At 40.7% G+C, this 13,070-nt stretch overlaps 1 protein-coding gene across 6 annotated transcripts in view; it reads left to right on the top strand.

Annotated features, from left to right (window-relative positions):
• spag17 (sperm associated antigen 17) overlaps nucleotides 1-13,070 on the top strand; it is a 281,640-nt gene that overhangs the window by 178,708 nt on the left and 89,862 nt on the right. For all 6 annotated transcript variants that reach the window (XM_042056132.1, XM_042056130.1, XM_042056131.1 and 3 more), the window contains 2 exons: nucleotides 10,339-10,477; nucleotides 10,924-11,120. In XM_042056132.1, coding sequence (XP_041912066.1) covers nucleotides 10,339-10,477; nucleotides 10,924-11,120 — 336 coding nt within the window. The remainder of the gene's footprint in view (nucleotides 1-10,338; nucleotides 10,478-10,923; nucleotides 11,121-13,070) is intronic.

Raw genomic sequence — 13,070 nt, 5'->3', positions numbered from 1 at the left:
CTATGCAGTTCAGCAGGGATTTTTTTTTTCTGCAGTGCCTGGGGTGCTTCAAGTTGAAATGTGTTCAACTTTTAGAACAGCACTGGGCTGGTCAATGTCACTTCTCTCTTGCTAGCCAAATAAAATTGAGGAAAGGCGGGACCTACACTGTCAATAATGTTGGTAGTGGGAGAGGAAAACTCAACCACCCAGTCCTATTATATCTGCTATTTTTTTTTTACCCTATTCACCTGTGGTGTCTTGCCTTGTATTCAACACATTGAACAAGAAAGGGTTAATATACAAAATTGCCCAAGGGATATCACTGGGCACCCTCAACTTTAACCGACAAAACCAGGTCTGACGCCATAGCTGCTGGACTAAAATGGTGACCTATGAACATGAACTGTTCACTTTGAACCTATGTGAACTGAACTTTGAACTAGTTCATGAAAACACTGGTAGTAGGCTACTACAACCCCAAATCAGAAAAAGTTTGGACATTGTGTAAAATGCAAATAAGAACAGAATGTGATAATATCCAAATATATGTTCATTTTGAATTTCATGCCAGCAACATGTTTCAAAAAATCATGTTTACCACTGTGCTGCTCTTCATTTAAAGGGGCCATATTATGTTAAACTCACTTTTTCTGTGCTTTTGTACTTCCATTTGGGTCTCTGATGCTTATAAACACATTCCAAGTGCAAAACTCCAAATGTGAGTCCAGGTGTAAGGCGCACACAGTCCAAAAAGGAGATAGGTCTGGTTGTCCTATCTGTATGAGATATGTCTAGGTTGCCCAGCTACTCCATCACCAAGCTCCCTTCCAAAATTATCTTGATGAATCAAATTGAGGACATTGTGGGTTAACACAGAGGATTCACACTAAAGTTTGGATGTACGGCTTTGTACATCCAAAGATAACGAGGACAATCATGTAACCTGCGTTGTGTTGAACCTGCGCGATTCAGCCCTGCACACGCCCGGACTCGAACCTGTGAGCAGCAGCACCTCGGATCGGGAGGCGAGCGTGCTGACAGTTGAGCCAATAGCCCAGGCTACTGGCTCGCATGCCAACAGCCAGGGGCGTAGATTTGCGTGGGGAAGGACATGTCCACACCAATGTCAAATTACGACTGAAATGTCCCCACCAATATTAAGGTTGAAATGGGGAAAAAAACGCTCACATGCGCTACACAAAGAGTTAAATAATTTCTCACTTCAGTGCTGCGGATCATCTCGTACAGATCTTGTAATGTGCAGTAGCATATAAGGGTAAATCGCGCTGATTTGAAGTTACCTATAATAACTACCAGTGAGCTGCAGTCTCCTGCGCAGCATGGTGCAGCGCTTCAGCTTCACATCACTACAAGGCATATGAAGTACGTCCAAATTCACCCATTCTTCTCTGTTGAACTCTGTAGGCTACTCATCACACATGTGTCACATGATAGAGCCTTTTCTCAGCTTTTAAACGGTGCTAGCTAGCCACTATTTTCTGTGATAAACAGTTTGCGAGAAAAATAACTTCAAGAGATTATTCTCTGCACCCATATCCACATCCATTTGTCTCGGTGGAATATCGTAGGCCTACACACTCTTTATGCAACACATGACAAACCATATATCAGAATAAACAGCAGACCTTACCGAACACAAAGTGTAATGCATTCCTGTGTATAGTTACTGTAGCTGTTCCAGAGTAATCCGGTTTTGAAATAAACTGTAGCAAAATTCAACATGGTCTTTTGGCTTTAAGCATTTCTTAAAACTGAGCTGTGCTTACATCGCCTAGATATCTGTAATTATTAGAATCAGAGAATATACAGGCAGCTCACGGTTAAGAGTTTGAGTAAGAGTTTGTCAATGTAGCCATAATGATTTCTTTTCACAAAATGCTAAGCATGTATTTAAGTTAAAACTGAGCTGTGCTTAAATGGGTCAATGCATGATTTCATAACAGACCAAATAGAAACTAAATGTAAATGTTAAATATAGCCTACATATCTGTACATATTCAAATCAGATTATGTAGGCTACACAGTATAGTTAGATCAATTTAGACAGTAGCACATTTTAATCATGGAGGGAGGGGGGGGGAGGCTTTAGTGGGTAGTGTCCCCACCAAAGCTCAGACCAAACCTACGCCCTTGCCAACAGCACTCTTGAGGCAAGTATAAGTATAAGTATACAGTGGGCAGTGCTTCGACTTGGCCAGCTTCACTCGCGGTCCGCGCGTGGGATCACGCGGTATCACGCGACTTTAATTTGTATTTTTCCAGTGAGACGCTGCAACTACCCAAACAACCGGTAGATGGCTCAAGTGAGCAGGGTGTCTCGTAAAAAGAAATGGAGCCTGGAAAACCCTACACAGACTTCACTACAGACTTTAGCAGACTGGTTTAGAAATAATGTAATAGCCAGAAATATGCCTGCCCTGCCCTAATAAAGAAATATTTGGTTAACTGCGAGTGAATCCCGTTTGCAGCCGTAGAGACGCAGGACAAATTAAACATTCTGGTTTTCTCCGAGTGCAACGATGAAAGACAGACAAAATATAGAGTATTAACCTCCGTTGCTCAGCCAAATGCCTTCCTGTTATGTCCTGTTATCACGGAGTTACAGGCATAAACGATTTTGATGGTCACAAGTTTACTTCATTAGGGACTGTTCGTTATTTATTTAAGGGGCTACCGGAGGAGTTTTGGGAGCATTAGTCCAAAAAGACGTGACCCTCCCTTGCCAGCAATACATTTTTCTATGACCCTCCAAAGTGATTATGAAAAAATCACTGTCAACTTTTTCCGGGTTTATCGCCTACTGTATTTTAACGTTTTCACATATTTGGCCATAAGCCGTTTATCATAGGCTATCACGAAACCAAACTACAAAGGCGAACACTTTAACAGGGGGAATTAATTGGGCATGAATCATGCTGAACGCTATTTCGCTACCTTAGAATAATAAGGTTATATCTGCGTTTTGAGTAGGTACAACCGGGACGAATGAAACATTCCGTTTTTCTCCGAGTGCAACGATGATAGACAGTCATCATTTGGACAAAACATGGAGCATATTAACCTCCGTTGCTCAGCCAAATGCCTTCCTGTTACGTCCTGGTATCACGGAGTTACAAGCGATAAACGATTTTTGATGGTCACAAGTTTACTTCATTAGTGCTCTCCCCAATCCCAGACGTTCACATTGCATGTTTGTTTGTAATGGATGCAACCGCGAGATAGGCTATGCGTTTGACAATGAGTTGTTAACAGAACCAAGACATATAGCCCAGCAGCAATCTAGGGACTGATCGTTATTTATTGAAGGGGCCACCGGAGGAATTTTGAGTGCTTCAGTTGGAAGTTGCATGACCCTCTCTTGCCTGCTAGAAATTGTTCAATGACCCTCCGACAGAATTGTTAAAAAAGACATGACCCTCCCCTGCCAATTGTCTTCCGCCTGCGCCACAGCCACACACTTTGTGATAACGTTCTTAAATCAATCTTTCCCGTGAGCTTGCATGCTACCAGTCCTTCCTTTTCAAATGTGTTGCGCCTGTTTGCACAATTTCACAAACAATCATATGTGATTAATAGTATGACAAATAATCCCTGTGAACGGGGACCGAAACAATGCATGCCAACTTTTTCCGTGTTTATCACGTATTTTAACTTTCCCCGGTGTCTTGCCGTTTTAATGTTTTCCCTTAGAATATCCCATATTTTAATACTCTCATAACAGCCCTGCCATTGGGCCTGTCTCTGTGTTGCCCTGTTGCTACCCCTTGCCCTGCCAACGAAACAGATGTCTTCAAATCATCGTTTTCCTTGCTTGAAGGCGAACTTAGAGTGATGTTAACCTATTTAAGTTTAACGGCGCGATTGTCGTGAGAGCACGATTCATTGGCGCTTGCATGTTCGGCCTTATGTCTACGTGCGCACCTGAGGCTACTCAGCTGCAAGAGAAATAATTTCCCCTGTTTGTATGTTCACTGCAAGTTGGCCTACCATAACTTACCAACTCTGCACTGTAGACTGGCTATTTATATTTTTCTGTGAAATAAGCAAATGTATTTGTTCAACTTTATGAAGCAGAATTACGCATAGGGTACTTGGAACATAATACATTTGACAAAGGACAGATGAATGTTGCTAGTGACAAAATATTAACTTTCAGTGTTTTACGATGTCTTTGTCATGGGGGAAATTTTCCCCCATGCATTTATTCTAGGTTACTGTCAATGACTGCCGTGAGAGAAGCGGGTTCTGTGTTTCGTTCATGTCAGTGACTGACGCGAGAGAAGCGGGGTCTGTGTTGTGTTGCGTTGCGTTAATTTATTTTCATTGGGCATACCGTGCCGTGCCGTCCACAGCTCTTCAGTTCTGACAAAGCCAAAATTACTCCTTTTGAAACAATGAGTGCAGGAAGCGCGTTTGTATGGTTATATTGCTTGACGGGGGGGGGGGGGGGGGGGGTTGTCCCAAGCAGCTTTCAGCCATAAGGCTACTTTGAGAACATTTCAATTCACCCGACACTAATATTCAAAATGTTGAAAACTATTTCGGCATAGCCTATAAAGCAGTTTAATTAAATGGAATGTTAGTTGTAAACATACGAGCTACTTGGTGAGGCTTGGCCTTTATTTTGGGCAAGCCTGCATTCATTCATTCATTCAACCTTTATTTATTCTCGGAGGGTCATTGAGGGAAGCCCTCATTTTCAATGAAGCCGAAATTACAGAAGCGAAGCAAAGCGCTCCACAAACAAGACAACATTCGAGGCCTTCTGTTGAAGAATTTTATATAAAGCCTGCACTGACAGTAATCCTCCTGCCCCTGATAGGCCTACCACAGCTGTGGATAGTGTGGAATGTTCAAGTAATAACACAATCCAATGTGTGTCTCAATTGTCCCCCGCTGACCACCTCACACATTTCTCTAGATTTTGCAACGAACTTACATGACACAATGCCATAAAATATGCCAGTTTTAGGACACAGAATAATGTTTGTAATGATACCAGGTAGGCCAGGTATTGTCGAAGGTGCATGGTGAAGTGAAATTCTTACTTTGGAAAACAAACATTTGCCGATATCATCGCCGATCATCAGAATATTGCAATAGATTCTGTGTTCTGGACTGCAGGTAACTTGTTAAGCCAGTGGTTATCAAACTTTTATTTCATTCCCCACTTTGATCAAGGGGCATGACTGATGATAGTGGAGATAACGTGTTATCCCGAGGCTTTTGCAAGTCAGCATCTTCGACGGTAGTCTATTAAAAATTAAAAAAAGTTTTCGATGTCCCAAATGGAGAGCCATACTTTATTGTTTTTAACGATCTCTATGCTACTCACAAAAATGTAGGCATTGGGACATGATGAAGTAGGTTATCCAACTGTCGTGTGTTAAATTATTGTGATTACGAGCCAGTGGTTTTCAAACATTATGTGTGACTCGGACATCTAACTAAATGCAACAGGCTCATATCGTCCACGCATTCGCAAAATGAGGACCAGTGTTTTGTCAAATTGCAAATAGCTATTCGTTTTAACTATTTTTTTATGATAGTAGCCTATACAAAAAGCACTTCATACTATCTTAATATTGGAATATGGGGAGGGAAGTGGCGCGTCTGCAGTCAGCCAAATATGAATGTAATTCTGCGGCATAAAGCAGATGTAATTGTTTATCGTACAGAAAAATAAAAATGACATGTCAAGCAGTCAATTGACTACATTGCAGTCAAGAAGTAGGGCAAATTAATTTACGAAACCAAAACGTGGGTCATAGTTGTCTAAGCCTCTATTGCGTAGCCTGTTAAAAACGTCGCCAGATAGTATTAAATCGGCAACAACATTGTTTTCTGCAGAAGCCTACCCAAGGCTACAGATTAATTCTGAACAGTTATTTCTCTACTGGCTCAATTATCACACCACTGTTTTGATTTGCGTAGTTGCGTTAACCCCAACACTGACAATAATGTAGACAGCAAATTTCGATTTCGATTTTCGTGTAGTCAAGCCTTAAGCCATACCCAAGTAGCCCAAATCGAGGTAATGTTTAATTATGCATGATTTATTTTGTTATTGAATTCGTAGGCTGGGATTACTCTCGGCAACAATTATGTAAGGGACGGCAGGCAGAGCGATGTACAGTGGCAGAGCGACGCACAGTGGCTGAAAGTGGTACTAAAGCTTCACGCAGCTTCACGCCGCGTAATGCGCGAATGAAGTGGTCATTTCAAAGCGATGCCCACTGTATATACTCCTTTGATCCCGTGAGGGAAATTTGGTCTCTGCATTTATCTCAATCCGTGAATTAGTGAAACACACTCAGCACACAGTGAGGTGAAGCACACACTAATCCCGGCGCAGTGAGCTGCCTGCAACAACAGCAGCGCTCGGGGAGCAGTGAGGGGTTAGGTGCCTTGCTCAAGGGCACTTCAGCCGTGCCTGCTGGTCGGGGTTCGAACTGGCAACCCTCCGGTTACAAGTCCGAGGCGCTAACCAGTAGGCCACGGCTGCCTAGGGAGTGAGGTTTACCAACGTTCCACAAGCACAGCTAAGCTAGCTGGCATCCGTTTACACATAGACATCCAAAGTCAGTTTTTCCACATATCTCCTGTTAGTGTTTATTTTAATCTGTACTGCCACATGGAATATACATTTTGTTCTCTAATTATGACTGCCGCTAGCATAGCTAGCATAGCGGTCATATAAGGGAATGTCAAAGTGTTTTTTGTTTTGTTTGTTTGTTTTTTTCCCCATCATCAGATTTCTGAATTTTTAGTCAACGATTCCCGAGACACCGAAACACCGGGGCTTGTGAGCACATCGTGTCCAAATTCATACCCCTCCTTCTCTCTATATCTATATCTAACTTTATATCAAGATAAACAGCAGACCTTGCCAAAAACAAGGATATAAAGCATGTCATTGTACAATAAGCCATTCCCAAGTAATCCAGTTTTGAAATTGCAGAAAATTTCTACATGGTCTCCGACTTTGGGTTGAAATTGTAATAGCACCCCAAAATAATTAACTTCCTTCCTTCATGACTCTTATATTGCCAGATTTCAGACAATCCCACCTACACAAATATTAATAGATATTTCTCCTGGCATGCATCCTGGTGGCATTAATGCAACATGAATAAAATCATAAGGCTGACATAATACAGATGCAAATATTCACATCATACTTTCCCAGATATGGGTAGCCCAGACTGTCCTGAAATCCTACTGTAGATGATCATTACAATGATTAAGTATATATACTCTTTTGATCCCGTGTGGGAAATTTGGTCTCTGCATTTATCCCAATCCGTGAATTAGTGAAACACACTGCACACAGTGAACACACAGTGAGGTGAAGCACACACTAATCCCGGCGCAGTGAGCTGCCTGCAACAACAGCGGCGATAGGGGAGCAGTGAGGGGTTAGGTGCCTTGCTCAAGGGCACTTCAGATTAACTGATTAAGATTAGAGCTTAGGGTAGTAAAATACTCACTAAAACCCATATGCATTTAAGCAGCTCCTGGATGATATGAATTAGGATGCAAATAAGCATATGCAACACTATGCGAAACATACAAACATAAAATATGAAGGATACATTAACAATACATTAGCTATCAAATATAATAAAACAAGTAAAAGAAATATAACTAGATGTACCACATAGCGGTATAAAATATGACCGCCGCTCAGTCCTGTACATCCGTTCCGCGAAAATAAATCACACTTCAATTTGTCTCCATATTTTACTCCATCCCCCACTCTTGAAACTTTTGTGTATGCTTGTTTGGCATGCCTGAGTGTGTGTGTGCGGCTGCACAGAAAGTAGCCTACTGGTGCTGAAAAGGTGAATAGATTGTAGAATAGCCAAAGAAGATGTAGCATCGTTATAAAACCTTTAAAATCTCTAAACAATCACAAGTAGGGCAGTTCATCACAGTTCATCCATTGCAACTGGATTGATGAAAGGTCACTTACACTTGTAGGCTACATTGTATTAGGGAAAAGCAAAAGGTATCAGCATAATGTTATTTATTTATTTATTTATTTATAAACAAAAACATCTCTGTCCATGCCGTTTTCAACAGCTATCAAAAACAAAGGTCATTTTTGGATGGATGGATTTTTTGTGAATGTTTCTTCTTCTACATAAGATTTTAGTCATCTTTAGTTCACGTAATACTTTATTGTCAATGCACAAATTAAGTAACAGTAGTCTGAAACGTTATTGTTAATGCACAAATTAAGTAACAGTAGTCTGAAACTAAATGCTGTTTTACATCTAACCAGTGGTGCAAATAACTGACATGTCCAAATGGGCCTTGATGAAATGCGTCGCTAGACTGTTCATACACATTTTAACGGGCCAAAGTTGAAGAGCTGTTGTCCGTTATTGTTCGTGCAAATATAGGCTGATTCATGTTCCCTTGCATTGTGTAACTGAGGTCCATGGCTAGTCTGGCTTTCACCAGACCAAGCTCAATCTTTTAAGAAATCAAAAAATAAATAGCGGGCAGATCAGGCTGGGTTCACCCAGCCTAGTCCATAGGCACCCGATATTGTTTAATTTTTCCGATTGAGATATCCACGCTCTGGCTATTCTAAATGCAAAAATGCATCAGGGAGTTATGACAAAACCGTAACTAACAAACTAGATCCTAATAGAAAGCTGTTAGCTTCCCTAAGCTACAGGTAGGCTTATAAGGTAGGCCTATATACAACATAAATTGTCAATAGGCTATGCTGGCGACACAAATAAAATCTCCTTTGGAAACCAATGGCTTACGCCTTACAGTATCAAGCGGACCTAAACTGCCATATCGTGGCGAAAAGTTGTAATAAAATTCACGCAGCTCCATGAGTCAAGGAAAGCGCGAATGAAGTAGCCACTTCTAAATGGGACCCACTACACAGTAGCTTAAGGTGTGTTGCTAAAGCAGCCATAATGAAATGAAGGTGTCATTGGATACTTCACACACACGTGCTTTTTAATTTCACAGACTACAACTACCAAGCTAGAATCAAAGCACATCGATTCCCCTCTCACACCCTGCACACACTTAAAACAAAATAAACAGGCGTCTCAGTCTCATGCATGTATAGGCAAAACTGTATCAGACCGGTGTAACGTTGGTAAATCTTCCATTGCACAGAATGATTTTTGTAGCACGTGTAACAAATGACAGTCGAAAGATACAATTACAGTGCTGCTATCAATTTGCTTGGTATAACCGCATTTATAGTTTTCTACAAATGCAATCAATCAAATTGGCCTCCATCACTCAACCAACGCTAACGGTAACATTACCTAGGTCCTTATTGATATTATAAGATTAACGTACCTGCAGTAAAAACCAAGCCTGTCCGATAAACATCCTCAGATTTATTTCGGCTTCAAGAAGAAATGGAAATTACATTTCATGTGAACATCATCCTATCCTTATTAGACGTTCTCTGCGGTAAACTACACTCCTTGTATGAAGCGTCCATTGTTTTTCCAACCCACTTTTAACTTCCAACAAAATTACGTCTCACTGCAACGACGCGCCATCTAGTGGACAAACGACTACTTATCGCCAATACTGGAAATGCAGCCATGATGATGATGATGAATAAATATTTTGGCTTTCTTTTAATCCTACTGAATTTGTAATTATGTATCGGCCGTTCTAATACCGATAGTATGTGGGTGCCTGTGTGTGTGTGCATGTGTATATGTGTGCACCGCCATCTACAGGCCAATGAGTGTACAGTCACTAAATGTACACGTAACCTAATTTTTTTTAGACCCCCCCCCATGGATGAAATTCTACGAAACTTGGCATACCCCCAGAGAATGCCAGGTCAATCATACACATAAAATTTGGTGCAGTTCTGAACATCTTAACTGAAGATGGGGGCAATTAAAGCAGAATAATATTGCATTTTCATTTTTTACCGGGGGGGTGCAAATCACAAATGAGTGATTATGGGCCAGATTGATGTGGGCCCTTGAGACCAACATACCATAAAAGATTCTTCATCCTCAGTGCCACGGTTCAGATAGTTATTTAGGAAAAACTGCTTTTTTTGCGGTTCGGGGGGCCCAGCACGGGGGGGGGGAGTGGCCCCCGGGGATGAAACAAAATTTTTCCGTAAAAGTCTAGTGGGGCTACATACCCACCAAATTTCATGTGCCCCGGTGGTTCGGTGTCCCGGGTATCGTTGACCAAAAATTCAGGAAGTAGATGAGCGGCATAATAAAATATAATGTCAAACTGTCTAACAAGTCTCTTTGTTTTAGTGCAGCCAAGCCATTATTGTTTTTAAGAACAACATTTTGTGTGGTTTGTTGGCAGATCCTTTTCGCAGATGGCACAGTAAGCAGCTGTCAAGACTCTGAATATATTCTGCATTCAACTCAAGATCCATTCAGTAGAGAGAATGAGTGTTTGAAGGAACAGAGCATGGATGGCAGGGAATTTAAAGAAAAGAAAGGTATTGACTGCTGTGCAAATCTCTTCACAGTTCATCTTCAGGTCTGTGTTGGGAGCTGTCTAATTACAGTGCATAAAAAGGCACTGTTCTGTTATCCGAAGTCTTCTTCTTCTTCATGCCCCCAACCCCCCCTAGCTTAACTGTGACTAACACCCCTGCTGCTGGAAAAATGTCTCGGGAAAACAATGAATTTGGGTTCCCAAATCAAAGCCTACGTGATGTTTACTAGGAAAATGGTCCATTCATTGTGCCCACCCAAAAATTATATTTCCTTCTTTTGGTAATTGCCTTGCATGCTGACAAATTGATTTCAGGATATCATTGTGAATTTAGTGCACTAATGCATATTCCTATTCATTTTAAGCCTCCAAAATAATATTCTTCCATTTATGTCAGAATTGTACTTGTACTTGTAATTGTACAACTTGAGATGTTGTACTCAACAGGTAAGGCCACTTTGGAGATGGGCATAGGAAATGAGGTGGATGAACAGAAGAAACAGAATGATCAAGGTCCAGCCGAGCTCTGTGAGTCCTGGACAACAACACCACCATCTGGTCTTCAGCTTTACACCTCAGGAGATGCATCAGGGGACATTCAGCATATCCTAACCTACACATCAACTGACCCCTTCAGCCAAACAGTAAGCTGATGGAGAACTTTTTTTGCTAAATCAAAACCAAACTGCATTTTGCCAAACTGCATCAAATACTAAAAACTCCTTTTTCTGAAAAACTTTGAAAAAAAGTACTGTTTTTCAGTACTACTGAAAAAAAAAAAAACACCTCAAAAGCCTTTAATGACATACTTTTCAAATATACTGTAGTAGGGCTGCCACTAACCATTATTTTGATATTTGATCTAAATTATTCCTTTTCCTCCAAAAAATTAACCTCAGTAATTTTATTTCAGTTTACTTTACCTCCCTTTCTAAAACATCATTCGGTGTAAGAGATATATTTGAAAAATGAAATAATATATTTACTCAGACCTGTACTTATTATAGTACATAGAAGAACATGTCATATTCAATTCAAAATCATTTTCACTTCCTTAAAAAAAACTTTTGCTGACACATGGGTAAAAGCTTGTGACTGGAAAGTATTAAGTATAAATATAATAATAATAGCAATTAATTACCGTAGTAAGCTTATTTGTGGACTGCAGTATGATCCTTATATGTTGTCCTTTATTATGTCATTTAATTTGTGTTACTCTTAATACACCTCAATTGATCTTTCCCTATAATAACTGGCATTTTAGTTGGCGTCTTCTATAATATGTGATAAAAATGTATGATAATCATTTTTTTATCACAGGATACATTCTTATGTACAGGAAAACAAGAACGTTCTGTAGGCCAAAATCAAAACACTGGTGAACGTTCTCAAGACTATCTAGACGCGAGCCTCTTCTAGGTTACCAGATGTAATGAAGACTTAGCTAACGTTAGTTGACCTGCAGCTGCTTTAACGTTTCTCCAACCATGACTCAGCTACACATTACGGAACATTTAGTAAAAAAACAAAAAATACCTCTCTAACCATCGTAACGTATTTAGCTGAAGTTAGCGATGCAGATGAAGTTTAGCCTACCTTTCGCAGAGAAATATGGCCAGCTCTGCGTCAGACTTGATATTCTTTGTTTGACAAAAACGTTGCCATCTCAGGAAGGCTCCTCCAATGTCCACTTAATTGGTTTCTTGTTTTACCGAACAGCTACTCGTTCATGACTACAACTGACAGCTGTTGATAGATAGATAGATAGACAGATAGATAGATAGATATAGAAACGTTATTGATCCCCAAGGGGAAATTCAAGGACAGTTTGCAGTTGTTGACAGTTGGCCTTTGCTAATTTGGCAACCAAAATAGAAGAACGCACCGGCCCATTATTAGTACGCCATTATAAAATTAAATCGTTCAAAATTCCAAGATTCCGTCCCGTAACTCATTTTGTTTACGGGTTTTACGGGTTATAGTAATGTTGTCTAATAAGCCATTACTTCAATTCATCATGCTTCCTTACTCTCTGACGACATATGGTGATCCTTTTTGGAATGGTTACAATTTATTTTCCATTATTTCCCACATACTGGTCCTTTTTCCATGACGCTGATAACGCTATGTTCGCAAATGTACGTACATCTGGCCCATTGTATTTAAAAAATGAATCCAAAAGGTTTCCTGTTGGAGAAGCCAACATCCCCTCTAAGTGGTGACTGCTGTCGCTGCTCATTTTAAACTAGCCGGACATAATGTCAGCGCCCTCAGATATATTGGGGTGTAGCGGAGCTAGCGAAGCAGTCATATAGTGATTGTCAAAGTTTTTTTTTTTTCCCCCGTCATCTACTTCCTGAATTTTTGGTCAACGATACCCGGGACACCGAAAACACCGGTGCACATGAAATTTGGTGGGTATGTAGCCCCACTAGACTTTTACGGAAAAATTTCGTTTGGTCCTGGGGGCCACTCCTCCCCTGCGCTGAGCCCCCTGAACTGCAAAAAATGCAGTTTTTCCTAAATAACTACCTGAACCGTGGCACCGAGGATGAAGGATTTTTTATGGTATGTTGGTCTCAAGGGCCCACATC

The sequence above is a fragment of the Alosa sapidissima genome, chromosome 12 (genome assembly GCF_018492685.1).
Source record: "Alosa sapidissima isolate fAloSap1 chromosome 12, fAloSap1.pri, whole genome shotgun sequence".
Lineage (NCBI taxonomy): Eukaryota > Metazoa > Chordata > Actinopteri > Clupeiformes > Clupeidae > Alosa > Alosa sapidissima.
The sequence above is the reverse complement of the archived record's forward strand: the minus strand, read 5'-3'. Positions and strand labels throughout refer to the sequence as shown.